Source organism: Emys orbicularis, chromosome 9, assembly GCF_028017835.1.
Source record: "Emys orbicularis isolate rEmyOrb1 chromosome 9, rEmyOrb1.hap1, whole genome shotgun sequence".
NCBI classification, from domain to species: domain Eukaryota; kingdom Metazoa; phylum Chordata; order Testudines; family Emydidae; genus Emys; species Emys orbicularis.
The window spans coordinates 69643536-69664132 of record NC_088691.1 but is presented as its reverse complement, the minus strand read 5'-3'; the positions used below and the strand labels follow the sequence as shown (position 1 = coordinate 69664132).

Sequence of the window (20597 nt, the reverse complement as noted above, 5' to 3'; positions counted from 1 at the left end):
ATTTATTCACTGTGTTCTTTGTTCCTTTACCCCTCTTCAATCAAGCTACTGTCTCTCATGCATTTAATAAAAATAGGAACTGGCAGGGGTGGGAGGGCACATCAGCCTGGTTTAACAAAGTTGCTGAAGCTCACAAATCCAGTCCTCCAGAGTGTAGGTTTGAGGCCAACATCTTTCATACATATCTTCAATGACTCACTCCTTTATTTATATAGAATTAGAGTTCATTCTTGATGGGCCTGATACAATGATGTCAACAGAAGGACTCTCACTGACTACAGTGGGCTTTGGATCAGGCCCCAAAAGAGCATTGTGAAATCTGAATCCACCAATCTCCCTCAATCTGAAAAGTGGGTTCTCCTTTTCTTGTACTGATCGTCCATACAGAACCTATCCAGGCCATACAGGTGGAAATATTGGTCCCCCTGAAATCAATGGAAACTTTGCTCATAGAGTTTTTACGTCAACGCAGTCTCATTCCAGTCACCTTTCTGCCTCTTAAATTGCCTTTGCTGCTGGTGGTCTTTGTCCATTTTGGTGTTATCCAGTGTGATTGGATGGGAGAGGAAATGCTCTGACTATTATGCAGGTTTTATAGTCTGAGAGACCAGAATCTGTATGTGCAGTTCCCATTGACTTCCAGAGAGATGTCCAACTTTGTGCAGAACTGGGAAACTTTTTAATGACTCAGTTTCTCCTCTCCTCTTGCATGGTTACCTGCTGGGTGTGAAGGGTTTTTTTTCTTTCTTGAAATAAGACAAGCCATGCAGTCTCTGGGAGGAAATCACAAGGAGTCCTCGTTTTTTTTGCCGATACAGACTAACACGGCTACCACTGAAACCTATCCATGAATGAACCATCAAGAATTAAAATCACTGGGTGACGGTAATTAATGCAAATCCTTAGACATGGAAACGTGTCCCCAGAAGTACCACACCCAGGGGAAATCCCATATCTTGGGTTTGCCCAGGTTCAAGAGGCCCAGCAAACAAAGAACTGAGAATTGTATAAAGTGATAAACCTGGTAAGGGGTCATTCTCACCTGATCCAAGAACTTAAATGACAGCATGGCCAAGAGGGTTGAGATCCTGCTGAAGGGGTTTGAAGGACTTTGAAACTCACGAGGAACTCCATGTGGAAAGTGGGTGACACCTGGTAAAACAGGATGCAAGTAAGCTGTTCATTGTTTTCAAGATGTTTTTTTTTCAGTAATGCTGATGTTTTGAATAAATATTTTTGCTTTATGAAGGCTGGCTGGTCACTGGCTAACCTTGTCGTCATCCAGGGGAGCGAACATGATGGCCGATACTAAACTGAAGTCAGACTTGCTAAGGTGATCGCAGTGAGTTGCAGAAGGAAATAGCAGCTTTAAATCCCTGATCTGGAGGAAGAGGAATGCAGGATCGGACCCCAAGGAAGGTGATGGCTAGAGGCCTGAGGCCTGAATGGGGTGCCCTCAAGGAGATTATGAAGGGATCGGAGCTGCAGTTACCTCAGGAGCTGTGACATGTTAACGGAGAGCAGGATGTAGCCCTCAGATGATCCCTGCTCAAATCTGAAGGAGTCAGAAGCAGAAGATGTGAATGATGCCTCTTTAATTTAATTTTAAATGTTATTAATGTGTATTAAATTTATTCCAACAGCATGAAATGTATGGTAAGCTCCATGTTCCCCCAGTGCACAAATAACTCTCGGGACCACATTCTATTACCCTTTCCAACAGGTTTTAGTCTGAGAATGATTCCTCCTGGCCTTGCACTGACACCAAAATACTTAGGGGTTGTGCTAGGATAGACTAAAACAAACAAAAAAGAAAGTGTTTTCCTGCCACCGCCCTGACCACATGGGATTCTGTGCTATCCTGTTCAATGAAAGGATAAAGGCATTAGACTCCTTTAATTTCAGAAAACCTGACCCGAAGTAGTACCTTCCGCCAATTTAAACTTCCTCTAGACTCGGATTCAGGGCCGGCTCCGGCTTTTTTGCCGCCCTAGGCAAAAAAGCCACCGGCCGCACCCCCCCCCCCCCCCCATTGCAGCAGGGGAGGGCGCCAAGCCCGGCCGCGGGCCCGCAGTCCCCGACCGGCCGGAGCGCCGGGGGGAGGACGGAGAGCCCGGCCAGGCCTCTCCGCTCTCCCGGGCGGCCAGAGCGCTGGGAGCAGGGCGGAGAGCCCGGCCGGGGCTCTCCGCTCTCCCGGGCGGCCAGAGCGCCGGGGGGAGGGCGGCGAGCCCGGCTGGGGCCCCGCTCTCCCCGACCGGCCGGAGCGCCGGGGGGAGGGCGGCGAGCCCGGCTGGGGCCCCGTTCTCCCCGACCGGCCGGAGCGCCCCGCCGCGCCACCCCCTTCCAGGCGCCGCCCCAAGCACACGCTTGGTGGGCTGGTGCCTGGAGCTGGCCCTGCTCGGATTCACTCCTGTATTTTGACTATAGTTAATCTGATTCATTTTCTTCTGAAATATATACATTAGGCTCATTTTATATTGTATCAAAACTGCCTGGATCTTCATTTACTGAGCTGGAGCAAACAAAAGGAAAATAAAGGTTTTTCCAATCTCAGATTGTGAATGGGCTAGAGAGCACTAGTCACCGTAGCTCATATTGTCTGAAATCAGTCCCTGTCAATCTCCTCCTGAGGAAACCCACATCAGCTCTGTCACTGTGGCTTTCTTGCCTTCAGATAAATAGCAACAGAGTATTTAAATAGGAGAATTGAACAGGAAATGTCCATATCTGCCCATAATTCTCTGAGTGCCACACTGCCAAGGGAGTGAACATTCCCCAAGCTGTATTTTAGAGTTAGCAAAAAGCTGCCTATCATCTTAGCCAGCAAGGGAACATTGTCTGGCTATAGATCTTGTGAGCCATGAAACTCTATCTTGTCTGTCGATCTCTTTGAATACTGTTTCTTAAGGAAAGAGTCTCAAGCTGCTGGGACTGTCTGTGAGAGCTTGTCCGAAGCTTGTTTTCAAAGGCAGCCTTTTGCTAATTTTTGAATCTTCATTCCTGATGAAAGCTTGCAGAGGTGACTTGGAGCCAGCAGCCTAAGGTGCAGCCTCCTCATTAGCTCCCTCAGGTAAGATAATCAGGGGGATGCTGAGGTTCCACTTCATTCTCTTGTTGTCTGGTATGATCTCATTGTCTTATGAAATCAGACCCTTTTGCATCCTAGCATAGGTCTGCATTTTCTGGACCTCTTCGATTATTGTTAGTTTCCTTTTCTGTGTTGGCCAATTATGGATAAGAAACTGGAAACTACAAAAGAGAAGCCTGTGTTAATGCATTTAATATTCTAGCAACGAGGGGTTGTTGTTTTTTTCTTTCTTCCAGTCATTGTGGTTTTACTTTCCTGGAAAGTAGACATGAGCCTGAGCTGCAAAGTTTGGATCCACAGCCAAACTCCTTTAAGTTCAGGCATGTTTAGATCTGAGCCTGACCACAATGAATAAATGGATTGGTCAGTGGCTGTTATGAAAATGCTTTGTGTTTGGTCATGGACCTTTTCCAATTGGTGGGACCAAAAATCAAGTTAACCAGGATCCAGAAGGGTGGGGATGTGTCAAAAATCAGAATTCCAGGTCGACAATGAGCATGTAGATGCATGCTCTTCATGTTTCTTCTTTCTTTACTGGAAAGTGCTGAAAACCTGGCATTTTGGAATGAATTTTACAGTAAAAAGGATGCAAGAAGTGTTGGTAAAATCACCTGTTTTGCAATCGTCATTGTAGCGTATTGATTACACAAGGCCCTGTCCAGAAGTGCTTAGGCAATTCTTACTCAAGCTAACCTCTTTTATTGACTTCAGTGGTAGCTTTGTCTGTACCCATGGGGGTTCTGAAAGGTATTGTGTTTAAGTTCAGAGCCATAGTTCCGTTAGAGCTGAGAATTTGACTATCCTGTAGCTAAGAGGGTCTTTAAGAGTACATATGTGCTACAGCTGGATATGAGCCAGGGGCAGCTCCAGGCACCAGCACACCAAGTGCATGCCTGGGGTGGCAAGCCGCAGGGGGCAGCCTGCCGGTCGCCGTGAGGGTGGCAGTCCAGGGAGCCTTCGGCGGCGTGCCTACGGGAGGTCCGCCGGTCCCGCGGTTTCGGCGGCAATTCGGCGGCGGGTATGCCGAAGGCGCAGGACCGGCGGACTTCCCGCAGGCATGCCACCGAATCTGTGTTACCAGCAGACCTCCCGCAGGGATGCCGCCGAAAGCCGCCTGAGTGCCGTGCTTGGGGCGGCAAAATACATAGAGCCGCCCCTGGTATGAGCCTCCCAGCCCAGGCAGATAGACACGCACTAGCTGTACTCTAACTAGTTCGCTAACAATAGCAATGTGGCAGGGGCTAGCTGCCTGAGTACAAGTCTGCCCAGCCCACGGGCTCCATGTTCAGGTGGCAAGCCCATGCAGCTGTGGCACTGCTATTTTTAGTGTGCTAGTTCGAGTATAGCTAGCGCAGGTCTGCCTAGCTGGGCTGGGAGGCTGGGTCCCAGCTACAGTGTGTTCATACCCGAAGAACCCACTTTTTTACCTGATTAAAATCACTTGCCGATTTCCACATTAGCGCCTTATTTTGGATTGGTATAACCCGGCATGTATTGCTGCAGCCTTTGAGATATCAGTAGCTGATTTTCTTCTCCACCGAATGCTGGGAGAATATGATAGGAGCCATGAACACCAGATCAGAAGTGGAGCTGGAGTTTTTGCAAACTTGTTCATTCACATATGTTTTTTTCCCTTCATTTGCTCTCCGATGTATTAAGTACATTGTATAGCCCCTCTCGGGTGAATATATAAAAGCACCAAACACTTGTAGGCCACTTGAGAGAAGCACTGTGCTTTTAGGGCCTAATCCTCCGAGGCAATGAGCATCCTCAACCCCTCATTGACTTCAGTAGGAGTGGAGGGCTCTCAGCACCATACAGGGTCGGGCTCGTGCTATACATTCCATGTAAAAATGAAATGCTAATTACTTTGCAGTTAATTGCCTTTCATCTGAAGATCTCAAAGCACATCACAGGCATTAATGTGGCAAACCTCACAATGACCCTGTAGTGGGGGTAAGTGATATTATCCCCTGTTGTACAGATGTAGAAACTAAGGTTCCAAGAGCTTAAATAACTTTTCCAAGGTCACTGGCTCTGTGGATATGGGGAAAGCAGTGGATGTGATATATCTTGACTTTAGCAAAGCTTTTGATAAGGTCTCCCACAGTATTCTTGCCAGCAAGTTTAAAAAAAAGTATGGATTGGATGAATGGACTATAAGGTGGATAGAAAGCTGGCTAGATTGTCGGGCTCAATGGGTAGTGATGTCTAACGGCTCGATGTCTAGTTAGCAGCCAGTATCAAGCAGAGTGCCCCAGGGTCGGTTCTGGGGCCGGTTTTGTTCAACATCTTTATTAATGATCTATGTGATGGGATTAAATGCACTTTCAGCAAGTTCACAGATGACATTAAGCTGGGGGAAAAGGTAGATACGCTGGAGGGTAGGGATAGGGTCCAGAGTGACCTAGACAAATTGGAGGATTGGGCCAAAAGAAATCTGATGAGGTTCAACAAGGACAAGTGCAGAGTTCTGCACTTAGGAAGGAAGAAAAACATGCACCACTACAGGCTGGGGACCGACTGGCTAAGCAGCAGTTCTGCAGAAAAGGACTTGGGGATTACAGTGGACGAGAAGCTGGATATGAGTCAGCAGTGTGCCCTTGTTGCCAAGAAGGCCAATGGCATATTAGTAGGAGCATTGCCAGCAGATCGAGGGAAGTGATTATTCCCCTCTATTCAGCGCTGGTGAGGCCTCACCTGGAGTATTGCATCCAGTTTTGGTCCCCCCACTACAGAAGGGATGTGGACAGAGTCCAGCGGAGGGCAACAAAAATGATTAGGGGGCTGGGGCACATGACTTACGAGGAGAGGCTGAGGGAACTCGGGTTATTTAGTCTGCAGAAGAGAAGAGTGAGGAGGGATTTGATAGCAGCCTTCAACTACCTGAAGGGGGTTCCAAAGAGGATGGAGCTAGGCTGTTCTCAGTGGTGGTAGATGACAGAACAAGAAGCAATGGTCTCAAGTTGCAGTGAGGGAGATCTAGGTTGGATATTAGGAAACACTATTTCACTAGGAGGGTGGTGACGCACTGGAATAGGTTACCTAGGGAGATGGTGGAATCTCCATCCTTAGAGGTTTTTAAGGCCCAGCTTGACAAAGCCCTGGCTGGTATGATTTAGTTGGTGTTGGTCCTGATTTGAGCAGGGGATTGGACTAGATGACCTCCTAAGGTCTCTTCCAACCCTAATATTCTATGATTCTATGTCACACAGGAAGTTCGTGGAAGAGCTGGGAATAGAACTGAGGTTTCCTGATTCTCTTTGTGATTTCCTTTGCCCCCTGTTGGAAAATGGATTTCTCTTTTCTTTGCTCCAATTGCATTTGTACACTAGTTTGTTGTTGTAGGGTTGCTACTGAATTGTTGTTAGGATTGATTTTCTTTTATATAAAAGAAATGAAGCATTTGTTGTGAAAATAAAACCCAAAGGTAAAGAATTACACAAACGTGCTTGCAATTGATATAGCTTGCATATTCATTTCTAAAGTACATTAATGGCCTGGTTGTATATTGTACGGTGTTTCCCAGACAGTTCCTCTGTGACTCACCACGAGGAAACTAGTTCTCTGTTCACACCTATGAAACCACTGCTCTCTGTTCACACCTATGAAAACTAAAGACTTGCCAAAAAACTAGTATATCAGCTCCTTCGCTCCTGAGTGTACATGCTGTACTGGAGAAAGGGAAGGAGACGGCAATTACTTGTAATCGAATTATTACTGCACTGATCTCTTCTTCTTTTCTTTTTTTTCTTCCCCCCCCCCCCCCCCCAATTTAGGGGCTTTCTGGGACATAGGAGGGGAACAGGTTTTTTCCAACCCTAAGCAAGAGGAATGCTTCTGTGCTCCTTTTTCAGTGCTACTCATGTACTCAGTATGTTGAAACTGAACATGATCATGCCACTTTCCCTTTGGTGCTCTTGCTAGCACCCTGGGGAAAACAGCATATTTAGAAGTAGCAGCACATTGGTGATCCTGGGGAGAGCAAGTGGGGACTAAGGAGGGAGAAAGATGCACACACAGACAAACGCACACAATGGGAGTGAAGAGAGAGACACACAATGGGAATGGAGGGGGATGGGGACACACACAGAGTGGGGATGGGATGGGGTGGAAACTCACAAACGGGACAGTGGAATGGAATGACTGCTTAGTCAGGGAGGTATCCAAAGTAGTGGCTGATGATTCAGGTGTTTGTGTTGGTAAAAGGGTCAATAAACACAAGGCCCTGAATATATTTTATGTTCTGATCAGCTACAGTGCGGTTTCTTTATTTGTCTCCTGGCTTGTATCATCATCTTCATCCTTCATCATTATCTATATAGTAGGTTTGATCATAAAACAACCACAATAATGGTTTTCTTTTACATATGAGCACAGTAGTGACCCGATAGCCTAGGATACCCCCTCCAAGCTGCTTGGCTCAGCTGCATCCTGCCTAAGAGCATGGGTATCATTTGCACTAATATTACTTACTGAAAGCCTAACCCTGAAGTTCCTTCTTAGTGTTATTCAGTCCTCCTCACTCAGGCAAACACCCCATTCATCTCAAACACAGAGGAAGCCAGCTGACTTTGCTTCCCCATTGGCTGGTATATGAGGTTCCACATACAGTTAATCAAATATTCCCTTCCCTTTGGGCTGACAAAGGTGCCTTAGAAAAAATGTTATTCAGAGTTCATTTACAGTGTTTTATCTGAAGCCTTAAACACTTACATTGCTTGAAGTGCTATAATTGGTTTCTGTTCTCTTCATCTAATTCCTGTAATTGTCGCCAGGGTAGTTCTCCCCCACCCCTCCCAGCATTTCACTGCAATTACTGTCAAGTAGCCAGGGCTGTAAAACAAACAGATTTTTGTATAAACCTTCCCCAGATTTTATCTATATCTAATCTACAATTCTGTATTTTATATTGGGATTATCACCATGGTCAAAACTTAGATTAATTAAAATAAGACTGACTCTCTCTCTCTCTCCCTCTCTCTCTCTGTTTATAAAAATATATATTTTAAAGTCAATACAAAAGTGGTCTTTTATAATGAGACACATAAGGCCACAACGTTCAGATATGGAACCTTCCAAACTTTGAGGTTGTTCAGACCTGGTGTTTTGGTTCAGTCCATTATGGTTCAGTCCATAACATTTGGACTAAAATACAAACTTTAATGAACAAGGCTGCTGTCTGCACTGCTGGATCAAAGTTTGGATAACACAATCCCTTCAAAAACAGAAGGTTTTATTAATGCCCGGGTTTGGAAACACCGTCGTTGAACAACAATAGCTGTCATTTTGTGCACCCTACTTATTTGGAAAGAGGAAATGCAAAGAGAGCTGTGGTTCCTAAACATATGTAGTCAGATGCATCACCAGAAATTATAACCCTTGACCTAAAGACATGCAAAAGTAAAGAAAGTTCAGTCTGAAGAATCGAGGTTAACTTGCTCTGTGTAAATTGCTTCTGAATTGGCAACATGATGGACAACCCAGGAACAGTATTGTTTAGGGCTCCTAGAGAAAAGCTAGAAGGAGTAAAGTTTTCAGCATTCTTTTTGTAGTTGGGTAGAAACTATATTAAACTGTAAAGACAAAACAATGGTTATGATCTGCTTACATGCATGAATAACAAAAATGTACCAGCCTATCCAAATACAGCGTAGCAATAGTAATGCACCAAAAAGGAGGGGGGGAAACCTGGTACTGGGATTACTTTGGAATAAATGTAATAAACAGGGCACTGTAATATTTCTATTAGAACTGAAGGGCAGCCTGCTCTCTATGCTGTGTAAAATGACACAATGGGAAAATTAGGATTTAAGGCATCTCCCTAAACTCTTATCTTTCCTTAGATTGATTCACATCTGCACTAATTGTTATCTGTGCAGTTCACATTTGTTTTTCTTTTGTTAGCCTGTTTCCCTTTCTTGTTTTAAAGAATAGTTTATCTGCACACCCTGGAAGGGTGTTACTCATAAAGATCACAAGCTTTTAGATCAAGCAAAAACATTGGCCCGTTGACTAAAAAAACAAAGCATGCTGAGGCTTTAAAACACAAGTGCCGCATTGCATTTGCAATGAGGCAGTAACTGTGTCTCTTGTTGTCCGTTGCCAGGGTTCTGCTAGATCTCAGAGTTTGCATTTCCATGGTCAACTGGTAAGTATATTTTTTAAGTACTCTATGCATTTGAGAATAACTGCGCTAGTATTTCCGTGTTCTTAATCCCCACTGTATTTCACTATGAAGGACAAAAATGTTAGGGCTTGGGTTTTTTGTTTCTGAGGGGGAATGTCAGATGGTTTCTGTTTGTATTAGTTGGTGGTTAAAGGACTGGGAGTCAGGGAATGAGAGATTTATTCCCAGCTCTGTCACTGTTCCTCTGTATGTCCTTGGGCAAATCACTTAACCTCTTTGTGCTTCATCTTTTATCCGTAAAATATAGATACAGCTACAAGTCTTTACTTCACAGGGATGTGTGAGGCATGTAAAGCATGCTGAGATCTTCAGATGGGAAGCAAAAGAGAAATCCAAAGTATAATTGTTTATGATTATTCAGTGTATACAGAAGCACTCATCTGTCTTTATTTTTATTCTCAAGGTGATTTTACAATGGATGGAAGAGCAGACTCATTGGTGATGACTGTGCATCTTCTTGCCACCTCTGGACATTCATTACTCTTGCAGCAAACTCTTGATCGGCTTCTGGGGTGGATCTGTCTGGATGTTCGCCTCTTCCTTGTATCCGAACGTGTTACTCCAGTGAAGTATTATGAGAAATATCACCGGAAAAGCTCTGGATTTCCTGGGATGTCCATTCTCCTTTTCCTGCATGAGGACTTTGGGGAAGAACGGATTTTTCGGGTCCATGATATTTTCCAGCACCCTCCATGGCAGGATCACCACATGCAACATGCTAATGGGAAACAGTACCCTTATGCACCTGCTGGCCAGGAATTTTATGATCTGGATGAGCATATGCCTGTATGGGGTGTACGGCAAGTTCATTACGGCACTGAAATTCTGCGCGTGACTCTCTACTGTAGCTTTGATAACTATGATGATGCAGTCAGACTTTACGAGATGATCCTACAGAAAGAAGCAACTATGCAGAAGAGTAACTTCTGTGTCTTTGTGCTGTATGCAACACAAACCGTTGCTGTTCAGCTCTGCTTGAAGCAGCTGCCCCCTGGGGTCTCTGTTGAACTGAAAGAATCTTCCGTGTTGCAATTCACGGTCCACGAAATTGGGCAGCTGGTACCTCTTCTGCCTAATCCATGTATTCCTATCAGTAGCACCCGATGGCAAACTCAGGACTACGAAGGAAACAAAATCTTGCTTCAGGTATTGGGTTTTTTATGTGTGCTGTCTTTAATTCAGTAGGTAACTTGCCAGCTAGGAAGAACACAGGGTCTGATTGGAAGATAGTTATTTATTATTATTTATTTCTTCCTTCGAATTTATAAAATATTTATAGCTGTCTATCCCATACTCTGGGTGATTTCTCCATTAATAAAACCACCCAAAGTAACATTAAAAGATTGCCAGATATTTTTGTAATATCTCCCCCTGGGCTGATATGACATTGTGCAGTTAGACTTGATAAATTATAACCTGAAATGCAAGTACGGTACTTTGCAGGCTGGTCTGTAGACAGAGTTTCACCCTCAGATGAAATTACTGTAAGTGCCTGAATTATTTCTTTATGATAAGGGTTTAGAGTGGAAATGCTTTCAGAAGCTGGTTTCTAGCTGTGCTGTTGGGTGCCACCCAAGGAAGGGTATGTTTGGGTGTATGGTATCTGTCAATTTTTGTGAAAGTTTAATAGTTAAACTGAGCTGCCTAGGCTGTACTGTACTGCCTAGGCTGGACTGAATAAATCATATGAATAAAGGCTTGTTTCCATGGGTGGGATTTTTCATGTTAACTTTGTTTTTTGGCTTAAACTGACTTGTGTTCACATGGCACAATTCTTTTTAGAATAATCTTGTGTCCTTTTGCAAATTAGATAATCCATTTTGAAAGTGGATTTAGTCCATTTCAGGATGAATTATTCTGGAAAATGGTTCAAGTGGACCTGTCTGTATTTTGGATGAACTTTTCCACATCTGGCAGTCCTCCTGCTATCCCATACTCAGGGCCAGCTCCAGGCACCAGCGCAGGAAGCAGGTGCTTGGGGTGGCCAATGGAAAGGGGCGGCATGTCCGGGTCTTCGGCGGCAATTCGGCAGCGGGTCCCTCAGTCCCTCTCAGAGGGAAGGACCGGCTGCCGAACTACCGCCAAAGAATGAAGCGGCGCGGTAGAGCTGCTGCCGAAGTGCCACCGATCGCGGCTTTATCTTTTTTTTTTTTTTTTTTTTTCTGCCGCTTGGGCCGGCAAAGAAGCTGGAGCCAGCCCTGCCCACACTGCATTGCTTTACATCTGATTTGACCTGTCTGCCTACTTACGTGCACTCTACTGGTCCGGAAGTTGGGAATTTGCATTCACCTCCCCCTCGATATTTCCCAGGAAATCCACTTCAACCATATTGTCCCAAAAGTCCATTCTTGTTTGGCACATTGTTCAATATAGTTCTGTGATCGTTCAGGCCTTACATTACATCTCCTCCCTAGAGGTTACATACGATCTCAGCTCACAATAACACAAACTTTGCATTTAGTACAATGGACCCTAAGGACCCTTAATTCAGTAAGGTTTCTTCAAGGCTATGGCAGGCTATCATGCATATCAGATATTGTGCATATCTGTCGCAGGTAGCATCCCCATTGTACGGATGGGGAAATGGAGGCAGAAAGATTAAAAGTTTGATGTGTCTGAGGGCCTTGTCACAAGCTGGAGATAAGCATTATACACCTAGCAGGAAGCACCCAGCACTTGGTGTTATTGGGCAGTAAATGAGTCACCCAGAGCTAGAAATGAAAAGAATGAATTCAGTGGCTCTGATTCTCCACTCACTTTAAACCAGTTTAACTCCCTTGACTTTAATGAACTAACTCCTGATTAGCACCAGTGTGAGGGAAAGAATCAGGCCGAATAGCTTTTAGACCATAAGCTATTTGAGGCTGGAACTGTCATTTACTATATGGATGTATAGCACCTAACACAACGGGGCCTTGATCTGTAGGCTCTTGGCATTGCTATAATATAGTAATCATTACTAAGCGTTAACCGTAAAATGGCTTCACCTTCAAATGGTGGACAGGAGTAAGAGCAGGCCCAGTATTTGTAACATGCTTTTGAATCAATCTACCTGAAAAATTTACAAATGTCAATTTTGGGGTTGAAAAATTTGCACAAAATTTTTTATTTTCCAACTAGTTTATAGATTTAATAGATTTTTTTGGAAAATTCAAAATTTCAATGAAAACATTTCAACTAAGTGTATCGCTGAATAATTATTCCTTTGGATCTAAATTACTCAGCATTTTCCATTTAAACATTTTTATGTCCTAGTATTTTCATTCATTTTCTCATATTTCTGCGTACAGTATAGTTTGGATTATTTCAATAATTTGTAGCAATCCTGTGTAGTTTTTAATTTTTCTCTGATTCTTTGGCAGAGTGATTTTGCCTTCGTTTTTATTTTTTCCCTTTCTATTCCTTCTAGAGATTATTTGGTACAATTCCTGCTAATCCATCTGCATGGCTAATTTCTTCACTGATCTCTCACTGTTAATCCTCAATGCAGCTTTTGCTTTTGTGTGTTTGTACTTTTCATCCTGTCTGTCTGCAAACGAGGTGGCTACCCACCTGATGTAGGCAAGGGCTTCACTTTGACAGATGCATTTGAATTCCCTGGCAGGAGAGGATTAGGATTTGTTTTTTAGCTGTGACTCATCCTCCTCCTGTCAAGGGAACTAGGAGCAGTCTGAACTTGGGGTTTGTGTTTTGTTTTGTTGCTTCAAGCAGCACATTGATATGCTGATAGTTTGGCATGAAGAGCCTGATCCTGTGATCCAGGGATTCTCATATCCCACTAGAGGTAATGGCAGTCGAGGGCTCTCAGCACCTCCCAGGATTGCATCCTTCATGCTGAAGAAACTACAGTATCCCTGGTTTGTCAATTAAGAAAAGGAACAAATCGTACCGAAGACACAAAGGTTCCATATGATCCCTTGCTAATGACCAGTTAGCATTAGTTAGGGCATCTCCATGTTGAATGACTTTTTGGAAACCAATTTAATATTATTTAATAGTTTGTCTCTGTTAAGGGATCACCTTCCTTCTTTTCAGTCTGTCCTCCCCATTGCAGAACATACCTTGGATGGCGGTTGATCAATTACAAGTATAAAATGTCCTTGGCTTATCACACTTATTAGTCAGTCTGTCTATTCTTCGGAGAATCATAGGTGAGCATTTTTCCCGTTACGGCAGGTGTCAACAGGTGGCGCTGTTGCACATAACCTTCCAAGTTCTTTTGTGTTATGACTTGTCTACATGGTGGCACAGTTGCAGCAAGGTGTGAATGTAAAGTGCTGCACTAGCTTGCCTTGCACTAAGTGGACCCTGCTACCACGCACTAAAAGGTCTGTAGTGCGTTTTGACACTAACAGCAGTATGAGGAAGCACACTACAGAATGTTTAGAACATGGTAGCATGGTCCACATGGCAACTTAGTATATGTCAGGGTAATGTACAGTACATTCACACCCTGGGTTGCCACACATTAAGTTGCTGTGTAGACAGGCCCTAAGTGTTTGAGCAAATGTTCAGTCTTAGAAGGACATTGCTATGTGTTGTTAGTGACTTAATTACACTAGATTCTGTGTATAGGCAGTCTAAGGAGAGGGAGCTGTGAGAGCAGCAGGAAAGTTTGCTCACTGCCTTGGTCTCCGGTTAGAGTCAGTTCTTGAGGCAGAATTGCTCTCTGGGCATTAGTGTTGAGTTGAGATGCCTGAAAGAAGGGATTGCCCTGCATGCTGTTTGTGATTGTCTCTGTTCCAGGACTGGCATATGTGTGTAAATAAAACAAGTTACACTTAGAATACACCCAGACTCTGTCATTGATTTCTTCACCACTGGGAAGCCAACTTGCAATGCCTCAAACATCTGCTACCACTTGGCAGAGGGGCAACTCTGGCATCAGACTGAGACACGGATAATGTAATGTAATGTAAGAGGGGGCAACCCTATTCAGATAAAGATGCTTGGTTATCAAAATACATTTGGTGACTTAAGGCCTGAACCTGCAAACCCTAACTCACATGACTTGTGCTTACTTGAGTGAGTAGTTCTATTACTTCTATGGACTTTACTCCTTACTAAGAACTAATTCCAAGAGTCAGGGTTGGCAGGCTCTCCCCCATAATGAATTACCATTCTTCTTACGATCCCTCTGGGTTTTTTTTCTTCCAGCAAATAAATGATGCAAATTGGAGTCCATTATTATGCTTATATTTGGGTTATTTATTATGGGATAGATAGTGTAATTGATAAGAGACCTGATATTTCACATGCTCACCCATCCTCAGTGTTCTTAGTTGTCTTCCTTGAGTTATCTTTAGTTACTTTACTATTCCGTTCTTTGTCCTTTCCCGAAGGGTTTATAGGTGATTCCTAATGCTCATACTTTGTTGATATAATCATAGAAATTTAGGGCTGGAAGGGACCTCAAGAGGTCATCTGGTCCATCCTCCCCATGCTGAAGCAGGACCAAGCATACCTAGACCATCCCTGACAGGTGCTTGGAGGTTTTTAAGACAAGGTTAGACAATTATAGGGATTCCACAACCTTCCTTGGTTACCTAGTCCAGTACTTAACTATTTTTATCATTAGAAAGTTTTCCCTAATATCTAATCTAAATCTCCCTTGCTAAAGATTGTCAGCTACTTCTTGTCCTACCTTCAGTGGACATGGAGAACAATTGATCACCATCCTCTTTATAAAACACCTTGACATATTTGAAGACTGTTATCAAGTCCCCCACAGCCTTCTTTTCTCAACACTAAACGTGCCCAGTATTTTTAACCTTTCCACATAGATCAGGTTTTCTAAACCTTTTATCTTTTTAGTTGCTCTCCTCTGGGTTCTCTCCAGTTTGTCCACATCTTTCCTGAAGTGTGGTGCCCAGAACTGGACACAGTACTCCAGCTGAGGCCTCACTAGTCCCATGCGGAATGGGACAATTACCTCCCGTATCTCCCATATGACTCTTCTATTATAATACACCCCAAAATGATAGTGGCCTTTTCTGCACCGGCATCACACTGCTGGTTTGTATTCAATGTGTGCTCCATTATAACTCCCAGTAGTATTACACTACAACTGTCTAGCCAATCATTCTCTGTTATGTAGTTGTGCATTTGATTTTTTCCTTCCTAAGTGTAGTACTTTGCACCTGCCTTTAATGAATTTCGTCTTAAGAACATAAGAAATGCCATACTGGATCAGACCAATGGTCCATCTAGCCCAGTATCCTGTCTCCAACAATGGCTAGTACCAGAGCTTCAGGGGGAGTGTACAGAACAGGGCAGTTTGAAAAATCTACCCCTGTTTTCTCCTCCTGTCTTCTGGCAGTCAGTGGTTTAGGACTGCCCCAAGAGTGGGGTTGCATCCCTGACCATCTTGGCTAGAAGCCTGTCATCCATGAACTTATCTAGCTATTTTTTGAACCCAGTTATATTTATGGCCATCACAACGTCCCCTGGCAATGGGTTCACAGGCTAATTGTGTGTTGTGTGAAAAAGTTACTTCCTCTTCTTTGTATTAAATCTGTTGCCTATTAATTTTTTTACATTGTGGGAAAAGGTAAATAACTTTTCCCACATAATTCATGATTTTTAGACCTCTATCTTATCCCCGCCCTTACTTGTCAATTTTTTTTTAAGCTGAGCAGCCCCAATCTGTTTAGTCTCTCCTCTCATGGAAGCCATTCCATACCCTTTATCATCTCTGTTGCCCTTCTCTGAACCTTTTCCAGTTCCGCTCTAACCTTTTTGAGATGGAGGGGGGAGGGAGGGAAGACCAGAACTGTGGGTGCACCATGGATTTACATAGCGATTATGATATTTACTGCCTTTCAGTCCATGGTTTGGGCCTCTTCTCCACATTTGCATATCATGCTATCCATTTGTGTAGTAGGAAATTGTGATGCCTGTGTGAGTTTCCGAGGCATTTTACTGTGATCCTTATCTTACATGGCCTGGCAAAGCCAGGTAGCTGGTTTGTAGGATCCATAATGAAATCTTGATTCTTGACCTTGCTGTTTTCCCACAGCCTCTGCCATTTTTTGGTGATGGTCCCAAGGTTTTGAGAGCTTTGGCCATTAATCAGAAGGGATTTCAAGATTTAAGGCATCATTTGGGGGGCTTATGAAGGTCTTCACAGAAAAGTTAGTCTGGATTTGTTATCACACATTTGTATTCTCATATTATTGCAAACCACTGATAACTACTCTGAGTGTGTTTTTTTTTAACTAGTTGTGCACACACCTTATAGTAATTTAATCTAGACCACATTTCCTTAGTTTGCTAATGAGAATATCATGGGATTGTGTCAAAAGCCTTATTATATCACATCTACAGCTCTTCCTTGCTCCAGTAGTCCAGTAACCCTGTCAAAGAAGGAAATTAGGTTGGCTTGGCATGATTAGTTCTTGAAAAATCCATGTTGGCTATTACTTATCATGCTATTATTCTTATTACAAACTGATTGTTTAAAAATTTATTCCAGCATCTTTCCATGTATAGAAGGTAGGCTGACTGGTTTGTAATTCCCTAGGTTCTCTTTGTTCCCTCTTTTAAAGATAGGTACTATGTTTGCCCTTCTAAAGTCCTCTGGGACCTCGCCCATCATCCATGAGCTCTTGAAGATCGTCACTATTGAGTGCAAGACTGCTTCAGCTAATTCCTTAAGTAGCATAGAATGAATTTAATCAGGGCCTGTCGAGAATATATCTAACCTATCTAAATATTCTTTAGCTTGTTCTTCCCATATTCTGGCTTGTATTCCTTCCCCCTTGTTAATATTAATTGTGTTAAGCATGTGGTTGCAAGTTACGTTTTTAGAGGAGACTGAAGCAAAATAGACATCAAACACCTCTGCCTTCATTATATCATCCATTAGTAGCTCTCCTTCCCTGCTAAGTAGTTGACCTAGCCTTTCTTTCTTCTTTCTCTTATTCCTAATGTATTTATAGAACCTCTTCTTATTTCCTTGCATGTCCCTTGCTAGGTGTAACTGTTTTTGTGCCTTAGCTTTCTGATTTGTCCCTACATGCTTGTGCTAGTCTTTTGAACTCATCCTTAGCGATTTGTCCATGTTTTCACTTTTTGTAGGATTCCCTTTTGATTTTCAAGTCATTAATGAGCTCCTAATGGAGCCAAATTGGCCTCTTACTATTCTTGCTATTTTTTCTTTGTCAGTATAGTTTGCTGTTGTGCCTTTAATATTGTCTCTTTGAGAAACTGTCACTTGTCCCGAACAATTTTTCCCCTTCTGTTCTTCCCCTGGGACCCTACCTATCAATTCTCTAAGATTGTTAAAGTCTGGGTTTTTTTTTTTTTTTGAAGTCCATTGTCCTTATTCCGCTGCTTTCACTCCTTCCTTTCCTTAGAATCATGAAATCTATCATTTCATGATCACTTTCATCCAAGTTGCCTTCAACCTTCAGATTCACAACCAATTAGTCCCTTTAGTAAGAACCAAGCCTAAAGTGGCTGCCCCCATGGTTACTACTTCCACCTTCTGAAACAAGAAGTTGTCCCCAACACACTCCAAGAACTTACTGGACACTTTGTGTTCTGAAGTATTACTTTTTCCAATAGATTTTAATCTTAAAACTCATATGAAAAGTGCTAGTTATTTTAACACAGATCAGACTGGATTTTTGGAGTCTCTTAGAACTAAATCAGCAAACTAATTTAACACTTGTATGAGACCATAAAAGTCAGTGCATGTGTGACTTAAAATAAGATTAGAATTTGACTCTAATGGTACCACTGAATCTTTGTTTTTGTTTTGTTTTTCTTTATCAAAAGAGTGAAATTTGTGATCTGTAGAAGATAATAATGGAACCCGTAATCATTGAGTTGTAGATGATTTCAGCATGGTAGCTGCAGTTGAGGACACAGTAGTCACTTCATTGCTGTTCAAGCAATGATTTAATAGTGTTCTCATCCATCTTTCTTTAACAGGTTCAAGGCAACTCAAAACACAATGAAAAAAATGACGGACTTTCTAATCAGCACAATAATGCAGGTGAAGAAAAGATCCTACAGAATTCCACGCTAGCCCCCTTTCCCACAAAGTGGGTTAATCCAGAACAGGAAAGCCGGAAGATCAGAATGATGAAGTGTAAAATCAAATCAGAACACAGAATTATTTCTGGGAGCGTTAGCAGCACCCCACAGAGTAACTCCTGCTCTTCATCCCAGGCCAGCAGTCCAGCAGCTACTTCACGGTCTGATACCACCTCTTTCAATGTAAGTGCAGGAACTAAACTGAACATCTCCAGCCAAGAAATCCATTTTCAAAGGCAAGAAGCAGAGACCAATGTTGACACAGGATTCACGGTAGTAAATTCTGAATGCAATCCATCTCCACTTAGCAGGTTTTCAAGGGACTTGCAGGACAGTCTTCCTCAACCACAAGCACCAAACTATTCATTAGCTGCTGCTGGCTCCAGAATCAGCTTGCCTTCTGAGGATAGAATCCATCTGTCGTTATCTGCTGTCAAAAGAAATAAAGGAGCTGGACAGACAGCTTCAAACTTTCACTTGCGAATATCAAAAGCAAACCATGGAAATGGAAATGAAGAGGAGGAGGAATTCTTTATTTGACTTAAAACAAATGTGCCTGACAGACTGACTTTAAAACTGATAGATAAATGCTTTATTCTGGAAACAGAGAGAAAGCAATCTGCATGCTTTTAACTCTGTGTTTATACAGACACCAAGATGCCTAGGCTACCTGTTCTGTTATGAAAAAAGACTTCAGTGGGGTTTTATTGCAATAGAGTCACTTTATGTACAAAAATGCTAATGGGACAGAGGGCAAAACCACAAAAATAATCATGTGCAGTTACACAGTGAGTTTGATTCTTTTAAATACAGAACACCCAACAGCGTAATTGTGCAATGAATGGGAATAAGCCACGTGAGTCCTATTACTGTTTGTAAATGTTAATCAGTAGCCTGTGACACATTCTGTCTTGTGTAGTTGCATTAGAGGGCTTTGGCAGTGGGGAGGCAGTGGAATGCTACACTGCTAAAAGTAGCAATGTGGACACGGGAGACACTGCATGAGTGTGTAGAGAGTTGTGTAGGGTACATGGAGTTCAGGTGTGTAGGGCACTCTACTCATAGGGGGGAGGGATAGCTCAGTGGTTTGAGCATTGGCCTGCTAAACCCAGGGTTGTGAGTTCAATCCTTGAGGGGGCCATTTAGGGATATGGGGCAAAAATCTGTTGGATGATTTAAGTGGGGATTGGTCCTGCTTTGAGCAGGGGGTTGGACTAGATGATCTCCTGAGGTCCCTTCCAACCCTGATATTCTATGACCTAAAGCAGTGCCTCACCATCTACTCTGCTATTTATACCTGTGCTAGCTGGGCGTGCAGTGCCTGTACCCTACACGCTGCCATAAGTGTACATTTACCTTAGGTGGTGGCATGGTCACAACGTGTGAGCAGGCTTGCAGTGTCTTTCTCCTTCTAGGTGCCCTCTCATTTCTCCCTTTGCCATCATCCAGACTTGAAAAGTGTGAATGTGATCATTCGTATGCATTTAAATGAGACCAAATCACACCCTGATACACCCCCATAATGCTACTTTTAAAATCAATCGTTTGAACTCTGTTTTCTCCCCACGAAGCATACACATCCTGCCCTCTAGTGCTCCATGGAATAAAGTTAGAAACAATATGCATGATCTTTGTTAGACCTCTGTGCAATTATCAACAGGGTGAAAATCCCAATTGAATTTTAAATGGCAGGAGACAAACAGGAACCATTGGAGCTGAGAGAGCTACCAGAATGGTAAAAGCTAAAAATTCAGTAAGCAGTGCTCACCAAAGGACAAATGAAACCATTCATTTAAAAGAAACGAATGTTTGTTATCAAGATTGGATTTATTTAAAGTTTTCCTACTCGAGAACGATTACCTGGGCCAGAAAGGAGGAGAGTTAGAGGGGGCTTGACTGAGGGGGTCAAAAATTACGAAGAGCATGGCAAAAATCTGATCAGCCCATTTTACTCTTGTCCAGAATATGAGGAACATATGGACCCTCACTGCCAAAAGAGGGTAAATTTGGAGTCATGACAAGGAGACGCTACTTTACACTGTGCCCTCGTGAAAGTGTCTGCTCTATCTTGGCTGATGGAATGTTTCATAACAGAGGATTAGGGCTTGGCTAGGTTTACATTTGTCATGATCTCGGCTGCTCTGAGGAGGAGTGGACTAGGGAGGGGATGACCAGTGCTGTGCCCCATTCATTTCAGATTTAGCCACATCACCATCCCTAGCTAGTGACCGGCCCACCTGAGACTTGTGAACTCAGGCAACCTGTTTTAAGCTTTGC

General features: G+C 43.2%; 1 protein-coding gene across 2 annotated transcripts; it reads left to right on the top strand.

Moving 5' to 3' along the window:
- Positions 1-851: 851 nt before the first annotated feature.
- Positions 852-18860, top strand: FAM124B (family with sequence similarity 124 member B). Of its 2 annotated transcripts, XM_065411461.1 has the most exons (3): positions 852-885; positions 9682-10424; positions 18216-18860. In XM_065411461.1, exons 1-3 carry the CDS (start codon positions 852-854, stop codon positions 18858-18860), a joined length of 1422 nt encoding a protein of 473 aa, XP_065267533.1. The 2 variants fall into 2 exon arrangements, with proteins under 2 accessions (XP_065267533.1, XP_065267532.1); XM_065411460.1 differs by lacking the exon at positions 852-885 and having other exon boundaries at positions 9591-10424.
- The last annotated feature ends 1737 nt before the right edge of the window (positions 18861-20597 follow it).